The 20377-nt window shown below is 40.6% G+C and overlaps 1 protein-coding gene and 1 long non-coding RNA gene across 5 annotated transcripts in view; one reads left to right on the forward strand and one right to left on the reverse strand.

The window, feature by feature from the left end:
- Positions 1–20377, forward strand: part of PPARG (peroxisome proliferator activated receptor gamma) — a 60504-nt gene that overhangs the window by 32764 nt on the left and 7363 nt on the right. For 3 of the 4 annotated variants that reach the window (XM_081848305.1, XM_081848308.1, XM_081848307.1), the window contains 5 exons: positions 4020–4250; positions 4967–5136; positions 6464–6602; positions 12232–12431; positions 19010–19460. In XM_081848305.1, the coding sequence (XP_081704431.1) occupies positions 4028–4250; positions 4967–5136; positions 6464–6602; positions 12232–12431; positions 19010–19460 (1183 nt within the window). In that variant the 5' untranslated portion in view covers positions 4020–4027. Of the gene's footprint in view, positions 1–323; positions 346–4019; positions 4251–4966; positions 5137–6463; positions 6603–12231; positions 12432–19009; positions 19461–20377 lie in introns of those variants that run through there. The other variant, XM_081848306.1, reaches the window with a different exon arrangement.
- On the reverse strand, positions 13826–20252 carry LOC309334394. Its single transcript, XR_014153074.1, has 3 exons — positions 20117–20252; positions 19573–19623; positions 13826–14404 (listed from the first exon to the last, which is right to left on the reverse strand). It is a non-coding gene; the product is annotated as an uncharacterized lncRNA (long non-coding RNA).

Here is a 20377-nt window from a genome sequence, read left to right on the forward strand (position 1 = left end):
GTGCTCCCAGTGAAGTAGAGTTACAGGCAAAGAAGGGCTCTTGAAGTGATTCCTCCTTTGTGTGATTGTGTGATTTGTGTGTTTAGAATTGCTTATGAGTGAGTGAGTGAGTGAGTGAATGTCTTACCTTAAGATTCCATAAATGCCCTACTTCAAGCAAATACCTGACCACAATGGCAAATCTCTGTGACATTTACAAATTTACAAATACCTGACCACAATGGCAAATCTCTGTGACAAGCTTTGTTGCATCAATATGAGACTCTTGCAATGGACGAGAAGAAAAGTGTGGTTGTGATGGAGTAGCAGATGATGGATCCCAACATGGATGGCTTCCAGGATGCGGTAAATCAAACAGTAGTGCTTCAATGTTTGTGGACAAGGTGGCAGTGCAGCTCACAGGCTTCCATCCCCATCTTCCCACAAAGTTAAACTGACTTTATTTCATGGCTTTTCCTCAAAGAGTTTTGTGAAGATATTGAAAATTCTCAGCTAAACAAGTCCGCTTCACAGAACTACATAATTTCTAGGCTCTAAAGAGATGGGGAGTGGCTGTTAAATCGCTTTAAGTTACTGCTTTGCAAGGAATCCTTTCACCTCTCCTCCTTCTTTGAGCTCCTACTCCAATTTTGCTTTAGCATGTTCTAGAATTAGTCAAGCTATCTTTGCTGAACAACAGTACCACCAGTCAAAACTTTTGACTCAAAAGTAAACCTATACCAGGCACAGGCAAACTCGGCCGTCCAGATGTTTTGAGACTACAGTTCCCATCATCCCTGACCACTGGTCCTGTTAGCTAGGGATGATGGGAGTTGTAGTCCCAAAACATCTGCCTGACCTATACGTTCAGTACTTTTACCTGAATAAAGTGTGTTGTAATCGCTTTTTAAAAGCAAAACAACAGTATTTTTCCAACTTTCTCCTAGACGTGTTTACTCAGAAGAAAATCCCATTGGTTTCAGGGGAGTTTATTTCCAAAGTCGTATGCTTAGGATTGCAAACTTAAAGGCATGCCCAGACTCACCCAGGTCACAGAGGACACCTGCTGCCTTAGCAGTGGCACCAGCTACTGTGAAATGTTTGCATATGTCACAGAGGAAGTTAAAAGTTGACACAAGCCTCTCCTCCTTATTCTTATAACGTTATACGTGATAAAATATTGCTGTCTTTCTCGCCAAAAGCTGCTTAGAAAAAGGCATAGTGGTGTTAGCTGGTTCAAAGTAAACAGAGTCAGACAGGTTTTTATTACATAAAGGTGTAAAGTCCACACATGCCAACAGGTCCCAAGTTCAAATGAAATACCCAAGCTAAGTAAGCCTCTTTTTTACTTCTTTTACTCTTTTTTTACAAGATTAGTTCTAATCTTGGGTATTTTGTGGTTCTAATTCAGCTTTCCCCAAGCTGGTGCCCTCCAGATGGGCTCCAACTTGCCTCATCCCTAGACATTATCCATGATAGCTGTGGCTGACAGCAACATCTGGAAAGCACCAGGTACGGATAGGTTGTTCGATTTAAGGAGTAGCCTATATTGGAGGGGAAAACTACCACCACAACCCCAGGGAGCATAGGACCCAACTCCTAGGGGTTGAGGTGCCTTTGCCCCCCCCAATACAATATTTGAGGGGGCGGGCCCCCAATGTTGATGGGCATTGCCATTCAATTGGTATGTGTGACTCATTATGTGAGGTGGGGCTTGCCTGGGTCCCCTGATATTTTATTCAAATTGGCACCCCTGCCAGGGAGGTTTGCCTGGGGTCTTCATATTTTTAGGTGCCAGGCAAAAACGTTCCTCTTCAACTAGGCTGATTAATATTCTGCAGCCTTTTAAATGTGTCTGTGGGGAGTGGGGTGTTATTGTTTTGTTGTTTTGGTTTAATTATTTACTTGTGTTTTATCTTGCAATTTATTCTGTAAACCGCCTGGAGATCTTTTGATGAAGGGATATATATACATTTAATAATGATAATGGTGTTACAGTGGTAAAGTGTGTATGTTCAGAAAACTATCTAGGTGGTCTCAGTCAGTACCCTTTTCAACGTTATATATTAATTCTGGACTACACTGCAGACTTCTTGTAAGCGTTCCTAAGAAGAAGTACTTAGGCTGCCATTCTAACCCCACTGATGTGGAAGTAAGCCCCAATGAATTCAGTAGGACTTATGTCTAAGTAGAGATGGTAAGGATTGTGTGGTAAATGTGCTTGAAATGCACACATATCAGGTGTGGGGAACTGTTGAGCCTCCTGAGGTATCTGAATTGCAATACAGTCATACCTTGGGTTGCGCGTTTTCGGGTTGCAGACCACGCCAAACCCGGAAGTACCGGAACAGGTTACTTCTGGGTTTCAGCGCTCACACATGCGCAGAAACACAAAATGACGTCATGCGCAGAATCGCGTCACGCATGTGCGCAGACACGGTGCTGCGGGTTGCGAACATGCCTCCCGCACAAATCATGTTCGCAACCCGAGGTATGACTGTAGTTCAGAAGCTTCTGGAGGACCAAAGTTTCTCCACACCTTCACTATATAAATGCTTGCTTTTATTATTGTTAAGTAGGATGCAGTATAACCATTTCCTTTTGCAATTCAATTCCCTGATTATTTTATATTTTATTTTATTTTATTTTATTTTTCATCAAGGTTTGGTATTGTTCCAGATTTACTGTGTCAATCTGGAGATTATTTTGCTAGGTGGCTAGAAAAATTATGTGTCTTTTCTCATGCCAGTAGTGAAACATATGAGGCAGCCTTATACTGAGTCAGAGTATTTGCTCATCTAGCCCGGCATGGTATTCTGTGATGAGGTGCCTCATCACTGTCTCAGGCAGGCAGGGGAAGGGGGATTTCCAGCCCTGCTACCAGAGGAAAAAAAGAGATTATACAGCAGATAAATTAAAACCATCCAAGTCAGAATAAAAACCAGAGATAATAAAAATAAGTTCTCCTAACCAGTCCTATTTTGAGGCATGGGCTTTTTGCAAAAGTACATTTTGTTTTTAAAGAACAGCAATATATCACTCAGATACTCACATTTTATCCAATGGAATGATGCAGCAAGTTTCCCTCAGGGTGTCTATGCCTCTTACTTTTTGAGCTTGCGAAAACCGAAGTTGTGTTTTGGCCTTGCTATGTTCTCTGTTTTTGGTTAGCTGTGGATTGGCAATTTTCAGGGCACAAATGTTGGCTGGGATCCAAAGAACAACTGCTTATTATGTCCCATGTATGCTTTTGACTCGTTTCTTAAACAGTGCTCTCTTACCCAAGCTGCATGGTAAACTTGCCTTTGCAAATGTGGGTTGTTTCAAAAGCCATTACACATCTGGCATGTGTGCGCGCACGTGCGCGTGCCAAAGTATCTCTCTTTGGAACATGGGCTTTCTATTTTGATTTCATCTATTTATCTGTTAGAGGTGGGGAAGAAATTTAATTATGTTTGCATTTAAAAGGGAACCTAATTAATCCACACTTTCTGAAGCAATATGCAAACTGAAAAACAGCCATCCTTTGAAATTTGCATGTCTTCAAATTTTGCAATGCAGATCGCCTACCAAGTAACGTCAACAAAAACACATATGCTAGTGTAAAGTATGCGCCAAAAGCTATATATTACTGAAAATAATAACAAGCGGGTTGGACTAGATGATCCTCAGGATCCCTTCCAACTCTATGATTCTATTATTCTAACATACTATATTAGAGGAAATTGCTTTGCAGAAATGTGTATGTTAGGCAAACCTGCATACCAATATGTGTATATTAGTAGAAATTCACTGATGAATTTTCATGAGTACTTCTGATATGCAAATGCAGAGACCTGGACTTAAAAACTGAAAACATTAGAAGCTGAAATTGATATATCCATCCATCCCTACTTTCTGTGCATCCATTTTGCTCATCTTCTTTTTACTACTACTGTTTTCCCACTACATTGATTTTATGTTGGCCATGTTTAATTAAGGAACTATATTCATGTAGTCCCACCCCAAAAAATCTCTCATTCATCTCTCTTTTGTTTCAGGGTTTACAATGGTTGATACAGAAATGCCGTTTTGGCCCATGAACTTTGGAATTAGCCCAGTGGACTTCTCTGGGATGGATGAACACTCGCATTCCTTTGATATAAAGCCTTTCACTACAGTTGATTTTTCAAGCCTTTCTTCACAACATTATGAGGACCTTCCTCCTCTCACAAGAACTGACCAGATGACTGTTGACTATAAATACGACTTGAAGTTTCAAGAATGCCAAAGTATGTCAGATTTCAAATGTGTGGTTGTTTTTAGCCATTGGGAAGGGTTTATGGATCTTTCATTTTCAATAGTGTATCTGAAACATAAAGCTCTCCCCTTTTGTTTAAACTAAACATAGTATATAGTCTATTTACATTTTTATATAAATGTATATAACTAGGATGTCTTTATTCTGATCAGGCCTACAACCCTGTATGTTTACCTCAGTTGAAACCACTGTTTGAATGAGATATCCAGTTCTGGTTTAGAGGCCAACTATGATTTGTGGCAATTAAAAATTTTCCAGGTTGCATGTCACAGCAAACTATGATTACTGCAGCTGTACTTTGCTGTAACATCTAGGCTGTACAAATTGTCAGCCAAGATGTTTACGATCGGAGTGGAGAGGAGAAGATAGAGGAAGAAATGGGTGTGTGAGTCTGAGGGCGAAACCATGATTTGGTTATGACACCTGACCTGGCCAGTGGTTTGTCCAAGACACGCCACTGAGTTAATGACTGAAATGATATTTGCCCCACACATTCCCAGCTCATAGTTCAGGCTGTTGAACTAATACCTTCTCCATAGCCCTTTGCTAGATGTGGCTGCTTCATAGGTACATTTAATTTATTGATTGCTAATTGTAACTAGATAGATCTGTTGCCAGTTTTGCCTATGTTGACAAGCATTTCAAGATTACAGTTAATTCCCCTTTAAAACGCTTTCTCTTGTTCAGATGAAATCAAGATGGAGCCTCCTTCTCCACCATACTTCTCGGAAAAAGTGCAGATGTACAATAAACCTCATGAAGAGACCTCCAATTCTCTAATGGCTATTGAATGCAGGGTTTGCGGAGACAAAGCGTCTGGATTCCATTATGGAGTGCATGCATGTGAAGGCTGCAAGGTAGGCAGTCTTCAGTAAAATTTGTCCCTTTTAAAAAGTTTTCTATCATTTCAAAACATTTATTCCTTTGCCATGATCTGAGATGCGAGATCACACAGCTTCTGATGAGTGAACAGGACATGGAGCTTTCACATGTTTTATCTGTTCTAAGCTGATTTCTAAGCTGATTTCAACTAGAAATGCCTTCCATTTCTAGTTGAAATGGAAGCTGAATCATAATATTCTAAGGAGACAAAATGCATCTTCAGGTAGGAGTTCAACAGAAATAGGAGAGTGTCTCTCATACAGTCAAGGGCCGCCAAATAAACAGAAATCACACTTCTCACAAGACGTCCAAAGCTGTTCAAGCTATAACATTTTTTTTGTCATACATAGTCTTTCAAATTACAGAAATGCATTTCTTTAAAACAGCGCTGTAAATATATATTTTTTAAATAGGTATAATTTAACCCAACCGGTTTCTCCAAATTACTATTTAGGATATTATTTTGGCCAAGTTACAATCAATAAAATAAACAATTGTTACACCTAAAGTCAATATTTTTCTACTATTCTACATGTAACAAGTTCGTAACTTGTAGTTGTGTAAATCATAGCTACAGTGGTGCCCCGCAAGACGAATGCCTCGCAAGACGAAAAACTCGCTAGACGAAAGAGTTTTCCATTTTTTGTGTCATTCCGCAAGACGAATTTCCCTATGGGCTTGCTTCGCAAGACAAAACGTCTTGCGAGTTCTTGCGAGTTTGTTTCCTTTTTCTTAAAGCCGCTAAGCCGCTAATAGCCGCTGAGCCGCTAAGCCGTTAATAGCCGCTAATAGCCTCTAAGCCGCTAATAGCCGTGCTTCGCAAGACGAAAAAACCGCTAGACGAAGAGACTCGCGGAACGGATTAATTTCGTCTTGCGAGGCACCACTATACCTCCAAGCCTGTATGCTTCTGATGGTAATCAGTGCTTTAAAAAAACTGTTTAGGGGTACTCTCATTTTCCTACTCATATTGAAATACTGCCCCTCAATGAGGCCAAACTTAGATTCACAAAATGTTTAGGGGTATGCATCCCCCTGCATCCCCCAGAAAAAAAACACTGATGGAAACATCCATTGAAACCAAGACAACCTTATTGTAAGTAAATATATTTTATAAAATACTTCGCTCTTCTGTTTGAACTTCTGAGCAATGGGTTGTTGTTTGTAATGTGAATAATTTCCCCTTACATATTGTGGCACAGGTATCTCCGGAATAAATGGATAGATGTTCATTTTTACAGATAAGGCAGGAAGCAATGGAATAACTAATATTTTCTCCCCATTCCTTCATGCCCATTGAAGGGTTTCTTTCGCAGAACAATCCGGCTAAAGTTAATCTATGATCGGTGTGATCTCAACTGTCGCATTCATAAGAAAAGCAGAAATAAATGTCAGTACTGCAGATTCCAGAAATGCCTTGCAGTTGGAATGTCACATAATGGTGAGAATATTGCTTTCTTCTTCTTCTTTTTCTTCTTCTTCTTCTTCTTCTTCTTCTTCTTCCAGTAGTTTGGCATTATGACATATTTTGATGTATAAACAAGTTGTTTCACCTGCAGTTTCCAAACCATCTTCAAAGGCAGCCACATGTAAAACACATTGCAGTAATCTAACCTTAAGGTTGCCAGAACATAGACAGCACAAGTTAGGTTATCCCTGTCCAGATAAGGGTATAGCTGGGCCCACAGCTCTGTTTGAAACCCAGCAATCACAAAAACTGAAGCAGGACCATTAAGTGCTACTTCACACAGCAGCCCAAGCACAAAGTTCCTTCCAGAAAGAAGAAACATGCTCACCAAGCCAAACAGCTGGTTGAGATCTGCATTTGTCAGCAATATGCTGTTATTTATGTGCCGTGCCTGTTGTACACAAGCAATATTTATCATTCTTTAAGTTCCCATCACTACTGCTGTTTTCTGTTGTTATTGCATCATGGTATCTCAGCCATACATTTAGAAATAAGCTGTATCCTTCTGTTTCCAAGCTAATACATGGAATATAAAGGTTACTAAAAAAAAAAAAAAATGGACAGCACAGGTACCACACATTTGGATTAAAAAAAAATATACTACATGAGCAGTGGACTATTTGTCATCGGTGCCTCAAATTCTATCACATATAGCTGTAAATTTGAGTATGGAAGTCTGTGGGGAAAAATTGATTTGGGGAGTTGTAGAAAAGTGGTTAGTAGGAAATGTGGTGGGTAGGAAAGGACTTGAGCATCATCTCTGCCTCCACCCCCACTATTATGTGTTGAAAATCTTCCGTTCCCACAGTGGGCAACATGTGGTCTTCCGGATGCTGCTGAACTACAACTCTCATCATCCCTGACTATTGGCCTAGTTAGCTAAAATTGATGGGCGCTGGAGACTGACAACATCTGGAAAGATGGTGGTCTTCTACTCCCACCCTTAATGACCACAGTTTTAGATAGCTTAGTCTTTATTGTTGTGTGAGGTCCAAGCCAAGACTTTGTGTGCTGACGCAGGACAGTTTAAAATACATCCTCTCTGGCCTTTAAGGTTATCTTTATGAATTCATGTGAAAATACCTAACATCAGAATCCTTGAGAGAAGAAATTATAATGAAGATACTGGAGACTTTCCTTGGCAAAGCCAGATGAAAACAGGAATAGAATGTCATAACATAAAGACTTATGTAATTCAAAGAGAAAAGAATTGCAGGCATGACTGGGAAAATATAGTCAGTGTGGTTTTTGTTATTCTCATAATAAAATGCAGTTTGCTGACGCCAAAAGGAAATCTTAATTTGGTATGCTAATACCAACAAACAAATTGTTATGATAAATATTCTCTCAAATATGCTTTTGTGTTTTGTTTTTTTAAGGACAAAAACCTTCACAAATATTTTTGTAGAACTTCTTAGACTTCCACTCTTGTTAAGAAAAGCTTTTAAAAGATAAAACCAAATTACAGTGACTCCCGCTGAAACCTATGCTTCATACTACGAATCAGAATGAAAAATGTAGCAATTCTTTAAAAGATTTGGCAGTAGTTTTATATCTCTGTCTCCTTGGTATGATCTACCATTTCTTGCAGCTGTCTTATAGCTCCCTGTCTTTCAGTGTGGACTGGAGATCTAGGCTGTTTCTTCATCCTTGTGAGTGGGAACTAGGTGCTGATGTTTCCCTTGAATATAGGATAAGCTTTCTGCATCATCCAGAGTATTGTCATTGTCATTGTTCTACCATCTGGTGAAGTTTAGTCTGATGCTTGCCCTCCTTCTGCTGTCTACACCCATGTATCATTGAAACAAAGGAGACAGACATGTAGCTGCTGAATTCACAGCTCACCACAACTGCCAACACAAGCCCATCCTGATCAGTATATTGACTGTCAGGATAGGTTAGAGCTAAAGGGTGGTAGTCAACAGTTCAAAAGCATACCAGCGTGAGTAGATAAATAGGTACCACTGTGGCAGGAAGGTAAACACAGTTTCCATGCGCTCTGGTTTCCGTCACGGTGTCCCGTTCCACCAGAAGTGGTTTTGTCATGCTGGCCACATGACCCGGAAAAGCTGTCTATGGACAAATGCCAGGTCCTTCAGCCTGAAAGCGGAGATGAGCACCGCATCCCATAGTCGAATTCGACTGGACCTAACTGCCCAGGGGTCCTTTACCTTTAACTAGTCAGCTAACTATTAATCAGGGGCCATTTCTAACTTAGGTCAATTATTTTTAACGAGTCTACTCTTAATAAACATTAGTTGACTACAACCCATGGCATATAATATTACTCCAGACAAAGCTAGCTGTTAAGCAAGTCATGTGGCTGCTGTGAGGATCTGCAACCCTGTTTCAAGTTACCCCGTCTCCACTCCCCTGTAGTGGCCCACTTTGCATGGAGAGATCACTCCAATGTTCCTCCTCCTCCTCCTCCTCCTCCTCTCTAGCCAGCAAAGAAAACAAACCACAATCCCTGGTTTAGTGTTATGTCCGAGCCAGGGATTGTGGTTTGTTTCACTCCAAGCAGGCTGTGACCGGAAAGCCAAGAGCAAACCTTGGCTCAGCATGGTAGTTTATTATCAGTACAAGAAACTGTGATCTCTTGTTTGTATATAACAGGGATTATGATGTGTTTCCCTTGTTTGCTAGAGGGCAAGAACAAAGCGGGAGCCTTCTGTGCATTCATAGTAAACTTTTAAGTACTATTACTGTGACAGGCAAACACTGTCGTACAACTTACTTATCCTTGTCCCTAAACCAGAACTTTAGCTGCTGCTGTCAAAGAACAAGAAGAAACACAGTATAATAATACTGGAGTAAGTTTTATGTTACATGAAAAGGGAAAGTACAGTACTTGACAATGGATTGCCGTTTTCAGCTACAGGCCTGTGCCTTTTGTAATACCAAATGCCACCCTCAGTGATAAATACGCCTCCCATTTCATGCTAGCTAGTTATCCAACAGGTTAACTTTCTCCTCACATGCTTCCCATTTACTGTATGTTTTTGCTAGGAAGAGCAAACACTGTGTAAATTGTTTGTGACTTCACTATTCGGAGTTACAAGGATACTGATAAATGTGCTACCTCAGATTTTCAGTGCAAGATCTCACCACAACATCACACATAGTTAGCAAAATGATAAAATCATAAAAGATCAGACGTTCCTACATCTGTATGGATTAACGCAGGCTTCCTCAACCTCGGCCCTCCAGATGTGTTTGGCCTACAACTCCCATGATCCCTAGCTAGCAGGACCAGTGGTCAGGGATGATGGAAATTGTAGTCGCAAAACTTCTGGACGGTCAAGGTTGAGGAAGCCTGAATTAACATAGCAATTCCACTGGGTGTTCAGAAATAGCATAACATTGAAACTACTAGTTATTGACTAAAATAAATGATATTCATGACTATTTATAAACAACGGGAAAGTTCTAACAAATTTTCAACTCAGCTGTGCCAAAACTCTTATTCATATTCCTAACGAACCTGAATATATTGTTGAATACAACAACATAATTTTAACCTGACCATATTTTTCCATACAAGAACTTGACATTTTAGGGTGATAGCCTGATTGTCTGGATTTTCCATCAGCTATCACATCCTGTCCATCATCGACAGTTGCTTTCTATGACTTGAGAAGGGAAGCCATATGACACAATGCAACTTAAGCTAACCTCCAGCACTTGAGGTTTATAGCACTTACCTAGGAAATTCTCAGATTGTTAAAGGTGTAATGTGCTTTACTGTGAGTTTATTGCAGGCAAACACAGCAGGGCAGCTTAGGAACACAGGGATTGTCAGTTGCCTGCTCTATTAAGGGCTATAAAGCCTAAGTACATGGAAATGTGTGGTAGAAATGAAGACTGTAAATAATACCGTTGCCACTTTTAGGAAGGGAAGCACACAGCTCTTCAAGATACATAGAATACATACAGCTGAAACTGCAAAACATTCCAAAGTAGCCCCACATTGACAATTCCTCACTGTTTCTGAAGCACTAAGACCTCCTTGCAATGGTGGTGCTTCAGAGGGAGAAGAACCGACTTTGCAGGATAAATTGAGGCAGAGGTGCTCAGTGTTTGGAGTGCTGGTGAATGACCCACAACACCACAATGGGTGCTCTGCAGCACTACATTGAGGGACAATTCAGCCAGAATATTAGAGGGCTTGGTGACCACAAAAACCCTATTGGGGTTTCTGACCATGGGTTAGCCACGCCTAGTCTATAGACTAAGGGCTACATTTTGGTTTCCTATGTCTTTTAATCCAACACTTTGATCACAGACATAATGCATGTACAAATTCACCCAGCAAGAACAAAATCAACCTATTTGGATGCCGAGATTTTCCACATGCAGGCTTTGGGGTAATGTATGAGGTTTGAGGATACGCAGGAAACCATTTCTCCCAACAGCAAAGCATCAGGCAGCTTGACAATGATTTTTCACTGGCAACTGTTGTTGGCAACTGATGAAATGTATAGGCTGTCTGTGCAGGGAGAAAAGGATACTGCATGCTGGAGTCCAAAGCAAATATCAGTAGGCCATTTATTCAAAGGTTTCTATTGGAAGAATCCGTAGCGAGGGGATATTTTCAGAAAGATGTCTAAATGTACACTATACTGAGAGAGTCTCTGCTCCCTGTGGAGCTGCTAGGCCCCATTCAATTCTGATGGTGTTGTGAAGAATTGATCCCAAAAGTACCCAGACTGAAGTGGCTGGAGATCCGGGAGGTGCTCCTTCTTGGGAACAGGGCTCACTGAAAACCAACTATGATGGAAATAAGTCAGTGTCCATGCCCAGTGACAAGCACTGAAGCAAGCTGCTGATCAAAGTTTTCCTTGTGTTTGGGGCCATCGGAGACTCTTTCCAGGTGTGAGGAAAATGCTGCTTCTGACCCAGCAACATGATGTAACCAAGGGTGTGTCGAGTGCTCACATACTAAAAATAAATATATAAATAAAAATGGCCCTTGGAAGCTGTGCAAAGTTGCTGTGCAGTGTATAGGGAGATAATGGTGGACACCTCATTTATCAAATGTCTCATCTAGCATACTCCCACAGCCTGACCACAATTCATCCTCCCACTTTTCCCTCCTTTATTTCAAGAGATTTATTTTCAGAGACGCTTAAGATTCAGAGAGGCTTAAATTTGTTTATTGGTACTGATGTATTGATGTTTGACAGCTCTGATGAAGGCCAGCCTAATCATGAGGCGCTGGCAATACCAGTCATCTGGCCACCCAACTGCCGAATGCACATGCCCTTGAAATGAATTGGAGCCTCTCTATTCAGGCTTCTAGTCGAATGAACAAAATACCTCTAAATTTTCCTAATAACTACACAATTTGTTGCAGGCTTGTGATCTGAGGTTGCCAAGCCCAGATGCTCTCAGGAACTGGTCTATGAAGCTCTATCACGGCCTGCACATTTTATGGGTTTATCAATATGTTTCCATTCTTTGTAATGCACTTTCCCCATTTTTTATTTTAGAAGAAGACTTTGCCTATAAAAATAGCATTTGCAAAGAGTTTTACAATTGCATGTTAGCTGCGCTTCGTTCCTGTTGTAACATTTTCCTTTCCCTGCTCTCCTTCCTTCAGCTATCCGGTTTGGGCGAATGCCACAGGCTGAGAAGGAGAAGCTCTTGGCGGAGATTTCAAGTGATATCGACCAGCTAAATCCCGAGTCTGCTGACCTGCGGGCCCTTGCCAAGCTCCTGTATGATTCATACATAAAGTCCTTCCCGCTAACCAAAGCCAAGGCGAGGGCGATCTTGACAGGGAAGGCAACAGACAAATCGGTTAGTTCTCTCTGCTTCCTATTCTCTTTTTCGGGCAAATGATTTACCATACTAACGGATCAGTATTTTATGTTAGTTTGTTTTTAAAGCCTCCTGCATTTGGCAATTACATCTTTCAAGCTAGGAAACACAGGAAATGTTTTTAGATAGGATAAGTAAACATTATTTGAATAACCTAATAAAATATTTGAATGCAGTACAAGAATTCGAAGGTCAACATAACCTTTTTGGACTTGCTGAGCCCCACTTCTTCCTGTTCCGTCACCCTGTTTTCCATAGGTTATCTCCCACATTAATCCAGCAGGGCTATCCAGTAGAGAAGATGCTGTAATACTTATTTCAAACATCCTGAGCATCATATGCTGCCTATGCAGACCAGGTCCCTAAAGATCCTTTCCTAGGCAGATGTCGCTTCTGGCCTTCCTTCCTTGTGATTCATGCTGGTACTGCCGCCAGACTTTTGCAGAGTGTAACACTTTATACTAAAATCCAACATTTATTCTTTCTTCGAATTGTGCACCTTGAGTCAGCTCATATATTTCTTTTTCCTCACAAGAGAGGTTTTATTTTACTGAGAAAAATCTCTAAAAGGACTGCTCCATTTGTGATCTGAGGCACTGTGTTTGTTCCAGTGGGGTACTCAAGGCTCCGGCCTGCAACAGGCTTCACTCTTGTCTCGACTTAAAAGAAGAGCACAGGGATTTCTACCTCTGGAGCTTCACCCATCATTAAAATTATCCTCTCATGGAGCTCTTGTTATTTCTCACTGCAAGTGCTTTGTAAAACTGCAGGTGCCAAGCACTGTCTTAAAACTAGATGCATCTTCCCCCTTCTCTCTCACACACACAAATTTTCTAAGATAATACTCACTGCTCTGCATAGGTGCAGCGTCTAAAAAAGGCACAGGCAAACTTGGACCTCCAGATGTTTTGGGACTAGAACTCCCATCATCCCTAACCACTGGTCCTGTTAGCTAGGGATGATGGGAGTTGTAGTCCCAAAACATCTGGAGGGCCGAGTTTGCCTATGCCTGGTCTAAAATCAAAGGAAGTATATTGCTTAATGAACATTCACCCCAACCGAGCTTTGGATTTATGCAAGTATAACCAATACAATCAATGACGCAATTAAAACTCGTGATTAATTGATTTAAGATGTACTTAATTGGCTTGCAGCTCGGTATAGGAAAGCCCTTGCTGGCAAGAAAACTCTTCTTACTCAAAGTACTTTTACCACAAAAAACTGCAGTATTAAAACAAATGGCTTGGGTTTCATCAGGTTTCAAAAACTATTTTGTTTGGGCAGTCATAGTTGTATCTTTAGGAATTAGGATTGAGACTTGGGTTTGTGAAAATATAAATCGGGAAGCTTAGTTTGGTCAGAATCGAGTACAGTCGTGCCTTGGTTTTTAAACAGAATGTGTTCCGGATGTCCGTTCGACCTCCGAAACGCTTGGAAACCAAGGCATGGCTTCCGATTGGCTGCAGGAGTGTCCTGCAGCCAGTTGGAAGCCGCACCGGACGTTCGGCTTCCGAGGCAAAGTTCGCAAACAGGAACACCTACTTCCAGGTATGCGACGTTCGAGTTCCGATTTGTTCGTGAACTAAACTGTTCAAAAACCAAGGTATGACTGTACAGTGGTACCTCAGGTTACATAAGCTTCAGGTTACATACGCTTCAGGTTACAGACTCCACTAACCCAGAAATAGTGCTTCAGGTTAAGAACTTTGCTTCAGGATGAGAACAGAAATCAGGCTCCGGCAGCACGGCAGCAGCAGGAGGCCCCATTAGCTAAAGTGGTGCTTCAGGTTAAGAACAGTTTCAGGTTAAGTACGGACCTCCGGAATGAATTAAATACTTAACCCGAGGTACCACTGTATACACTTCCAGAGTAAACACTAAATACGTTACCACCATAGCTGCTAGAAGGCTGTGAAAATTTGTGTCCTGGGCTTTTTAGACCCACATACTATCTGAAACGAAAGAGATGCATTGGTTGCCGGGTGTTTATATTTTTCAGCTTTCCTACCCCACTATACAGAGTGTGAGTTAAACTACACACCCCTTTATTTAAGCACAAACCACCTGCAGAGGGAAAAACCATTAAAGAAAGAATGAATTTTAGCAGGCCAATCCAAGCCTGCAGCCAACAGGTTGACAACCTGCCAACAGAAAATAGTTGGCCTTCTCCCTTGCCCTGGCCACACCCAAAATGCAAGTAAGGAGGCCTTCCTGCATTGCCACCACCCAGGACCCTGTAACTCCAGGTAGATGATACTGATTCACCTCGAAAGCAATCCCAATTTTGTTCCTGCATCCCATAGTCTGAAGCAGCAAAGCTCTATGCCCACCAATGAACCTAAAAGCTGCTGAATGGCACAGTGACACTGCACTGAACCTGACTGTTTCCCTTTTGAACATTCCTGCCACAAAAAGGTGAGGAAACTTGTTTTCATCACCCTTTTACTCATTACCAAAAACCAAGCAATACAGATTTTTTTTGCAGTGCCTTGTGATACCTCCCTGTTCTGCATGGGTGTTGCTGTTTGGCTATACAAGCAGCAGTACTAACAAAGTGACCACCAGAAATATGATTCTGAAGCCAATGTAAAGTATTAAATGATTCTAAGTAGGCAATGGGAAGGATTAAGGAAATCAGAATCAAAGCACATAACGAAACATTTTTGTATATAACATCTATTGCTGTGTGTGACTTTACTATATTATAAAACATGGCAGCATTACAATCCACCTTATGACACCATAAAACTATTTTAGGCTTATATAGAATATTGTGGATTTCATTGCCCTCTTCCTTTGTTTTACAGAGTCAGTTATGTTAATTTATGCACAGAATTGGCCCTAAACATGTTTGATCATGCCATTACATTTTATTGTGCTGTTGTGTATTGGACAACAGCAGACATTGCAGACTCCTTTGCAACTTTGGAGTATTCAGATGTAAGGGATTGTAAATCAGTATGAGTGGTAGGTGTTTCTTATCTAGATTGCATCTGAATTGCATGTGATTCTTTAGATAGGGTTGGCACAATCCAAACAAAGTTAAGCACTTTCTATGTACAATGGAATAGGGACGGGGGAGAAATTCTGTTTGGTTCACATTTTAATATACCCATAATTTACATACATTTAATTTGCGCACTTTCAGCTTTACATGCTTGGTAAAACAACAACCACCCCAGGCATCCAGGAAAAATACCACCCAAAATTTTGGGTTTAGGCTTGATCCCTGGAACATAATACCTTTGTCAGTTGATGGCTTAGAGTACCTAATTCACACTTCCAGAAGGCATGTTGTACACAAATGATTTGTACAAAAAAGTGGGCATTGGTGGAAATTGTACATCAAAATGTATGCATTAGTGAAAATAACATAAGAAAGAGAAATTCATTGCAAAAGCATATATATTGGGCAAAAATATGTATATTGTGAGAAATGCACACTAAAATGCTAAAGATTTTTTTGTTGGGCCTTTTTTTAACAAAATAATAATAAACTGATACATATATGTAGCACACCGAATTTAAGACTGGGAAAATGACAAACATGAGAGAACCCCAAACTCGGCTTATTTGTACCTCCGAATCAATGGGAGAATTAGCATGAGATTAAATCTTCCTGGTTGAAATCGTTGGGATTTATTGATGCCTAACAGTGACTGCATTCTGCCCTTGCATAGCAATTCAATCTATGCCCCATATAATCTGATTGTGGCAGACACCAGACCAGGAGCAATAGCACCTGGGGGCAAAGCCCTTTTGGAGCTCGTTACTGCGCCGCCGCCCCCCCCAACATCAATACTGGCTACTCCCATGGGTACTCGGCATTACATCAAAGGAGCATCACAGTTAGTGATGCATACCTTGAATATTAGTTGATACTCTCCTTTCTTTCCCATCTTAAAAATTATTTATTTTCAGCTCAGAAAACCTTTCCACACTGTTCCTAAGGAAATAGTTTGACAACTGGAGCCCAAGTACAATAGTCAATTTTGAAGAACTGTTGTTACATCCCTAATAGCCCTACGGTAGTTATTTTTGCAAGATTTGCAAAAGCTTTCAGGGTTTAGTTTGCCCAAGTGATCTTGTGTTTGGTGAGCCAAGGTGAGCTAGTTAATTTGGACCATGTAAGTGACTTTGTGGTGTTTGAACAACATGCTAATGCACTGCTCATGCAATTTATATGGGGTGTGCTCATGTGATCTTGTTTGTCTCTGAACATTGAAGAACCTGCCATCAGGGTAGAATTTACCAGCATAAAACTATAAATGAAAAGACAACCCCCTGTAAAATGGTCTTTCTCAAGCACACTTTAAAAGCACTATAGTAAGAATAAATGCGCTCATTCAGTAAATAATGAGTAAAACTTTTATTATTATTTGTACTGTAATGGACTTTGTGTTCTGAAAACGTCAAAATGTTTACTATGGACACAATTTAAAGTTATGTTCCTCGTTTTAATTGTGCCCACATCTGCGTCACATGTAAATGATTGGTAATGCTCTAGTAGTTTGTGCAGTCTAAAATTACTAAGTAACCAGCCTTTCTCTGGAATGTACAGCTCTCACTGGCTATGGCAAAATAAACTTGCAAGTTACAGAGTCCATTTCAGCCTCTCCAATTTGCACCAGTTTGCATCTTCCTGCTACACCAGCACACCAGCACTGCATGTTTCCTTACTGAATTGAAACATTCATTTAACATTTTCTTGGCTATTGTGAAATATATTTCTTCCATGCTGCTTAGAACAGAGCATCTTATTTAAAAGGTTGCTAACATTTATATTTATATCTTCATCCAAATAGCAGAGCAGTGAATAGGAACAGATGTCATTAATGATACGTTGCTTCAGTTTGCTGGAATAGCAACTCAACTTGCTGTCTATAAATGAGAATAATTGTGAATAAGAAAGCCTTGGTTTTTAAATAGTTACTTGGCAGTCCAGTTTAATTAATGTGCTGTGGGTATTGCAGCTGTGCCTTCTCTTTACCATTTGTAACTGTAAGCCCAGTATATTATAATGGAACAAATGAGTTCTACATATCCATGTTCTTTATTTGATTATCACAAACATAATGTAAAATAGCCATATTTGATCAGATACCACAGAATGTACCTGGTTTAACCTCAGGGACAATAATTTTTCAGTGGTGGTTGAAAAACTACAATTATTCTTAAAGAATATATTCAGAATACTGTAATTACATTGTACTGCAGTGTTCAGTAAGTCTATGGAAACCCAGATTAATTGTTCCCCATGCCTAATGTTTCAAACATATCAATACTTCAGAATACTAAATTCCTCTGTGCATTTAGGATCAGTGGTTTAGGATGCAACCCTGTACAGAAGATCCACAGGCTATAGGGGCTGTATGAATTTGTGAAAGACCCCCAACATCAGCAGAATATTCAATATCCTGCTGGCATGATGGATAAGAATAAGTCTTGAAGTGTTTTAGAGTGCTGAAGGGGATATTTAGAAAACCAATGAGATGTCTCTGCTTGCAGAATCTTCATACTTCCCAGGGTATAGGGGAAATTTATTTCCAGGGAACTGAATTTTAAAAATGTTCCGTAACCAAGGAAATGAGGTATAGTATTTCTCAAGTCCAAAAATGAAATATATAAATATCAGTGTAACTGTTCTACAAAAAGTCCCTGGCCATTGGGACTGCTGAGAGCTGTCATCCGACAACATCTGAGGAGCAGTACGTTGGCTATATGTGATGCACATTTTAAGTGCATTTAGGACAGTTATATACTGTGTAACTGATCACATTTATCCTCAGTTATCTAAAATGAAATTATTTATGTAACCTTGCAATTTGGGTTGAAATGAACTATTTTGAGGTAGCTGTCATACATTTTCAACTGAGATAACTGGGTCCAGTCTCATCCGTAGTAGTTTCCTAGCTGTTGTTGCTAGACTATGACACCACTGTGAATCTGCAGTTTCTATGCTTTGTAATGTGTGTTTCTAGGGAAACCACTTGATGTATGGCAATTTAAATCCTGGCTTTAAAGAGTGTTAGTTTCTTAATGATCATTCTGGATTCTTGTAAAAAGATTATTTTTTCAGGCTAAAGTAAAAAAAATAAAAATCAACGACAATAATGTGTTTCGAAAATGATTTAAAAAAACCAATGTTCTTAGTCTGTTTACTTCTTTTTTTCAAATGGAAGTTTACCTTAAAGGAAACTGTGACTTTGTTTAGGGGAACAAAAATCAATTTGTTTGCATGGAGCAATTTGTAAAGCAGCCTACCTCCAAAAACCTAGTTTCTTTGCAAGCATGGGAAAATGTCATGGCCTGATTTGCTCACTTGCAGATGGTTTAAGCATCCTAACCCTCTTTGCTTTCATTGCTCTCTGAGGCTTTTGACTCCTAAAATTACTCCCCTAAGTATGCCAGGGGAATACATACTCATTCCCTGTCAACTTCTTTCTCTTCTTGAACCATGATTCATCCTTCCTAATTTCCGTGTGTCTAGTTTCAGTAGCACAGTGTGCTTTATGTAGGAAGGAAGCCTGACAGTCAGCTGTGTTTTCCTTTTTCAGCCATTTGTCATTTATGACATGAATTCCTTAAAGATGGGAGAAGACCAGATCAAGTGCAAACATCTGACCCCCATGCAAGAGCAGAATAAAGAGGTTGCCATCCGTATCTTTCAGCGCTGCCAGTTCCGTTCCGTCGAGGCTGTTCAAGAGATCACAGAATTTGCCAAAAACATTCCAGGTTTTGTAAATCTAGACCTGAACGACCAAGTAACTCTCCTGAAATATGGGGTTCATGAGATCATCTACACACTCCTTGCCTCCATGATGAATAAAGATGGTGTTCTCATTTCCAATGGTCAAGGGTTCATGACTCGGGAGTTCCTGAAGAGCCTCCGGAAACCCTTTTGTGACTTTATGGAGCCCAAGTTTGAATTCGCTGTCAAATTCAACGCACTGGAATTAGACGACAGTGACCTGGCAATATTTATAGCTGTCATCATTCTTAGTGGAGGTAAGTGTGACACAACCATAGTTATCCTTGGGCTGGAGTGAACCTTGAGCCACCATGCATATCTCAGCACACTAGCCGTATAGTTTGCCCTGCAAAGGGCTTGATGCCTTACCTGTTTCTGCAGGAAAGGAAATGGCAGCTGGGTTTACTGAGTCCTGGTAAGCTGCCTTGAGATCCTCATGGTTAACTCTGAAACTATTTGATAAGTAGGCTCTTGCCTTCGAAGATCCACTTCACACTATGGTCACTTCCACACCATACGTTGAAAGCACATGGCTGCCCCCAAAGTGTCCTGGGAACTTGAGTCTGTTAAGGATGCTGGGAGCAGTAGTTCTCTGAGGGTTCAACTACAGTTCTCAGGATTCTTTGTGGGTAGCTGTGTACTTCAAATGTGCTTTGAATGTATGCAGTTAAATTGACCTGCATATTCCTTTGATTTCATACAGAGGGCACTGGAAGCAAAACAGCCCTTTAAACCCTATGGCACACATGATGCAACTGCTGGCATGATAAGTGTTGATGTGGGTAATGGGAAGGAGTGATCCACTAGGCACTGCAGTATCACTTGGAGCAATCTCCCATCACCACACCTGCTTTGGTCACTGTGCTTAATATAAAAGGGTAGGGAAATAAATGAAGGCCAATAAAGCATCTGCCTTTATGAAAGATGAAATTGTCCTTCCTGAGAGGTTAAAAGTATCTTCCAAGATTTCTAGGGATTTCTGTCAGCAGCTGCTCTGGTCTGTCTGCAGCTACTGCCCCATGTGGTGAGCTTCTGAACTGCATGTTGCCCATATGCCTAAGCATCTTGGTATCCTCACGCCTTGTACTGACTGCCTAGCCAAGCTGGCCATTGGACAGGAAGTAGTATAAGAGGTCTTCCTGTCCAAGTTAACCCTTGCTTGAGCAACAGGTAT

This window comes from Podarcis erhardii (genome assembly GCF_964252035.2).
Source record: "Podarcis erhardii genome assembly, chromosome: 2".
In the NCBI taxonomy this organism is placed as follows: Eukaryota; Metazoa; Chordata; class Lepidosauria; order Squamata; family Lacertidae; genus Podarcis; species Podarcis erhardii.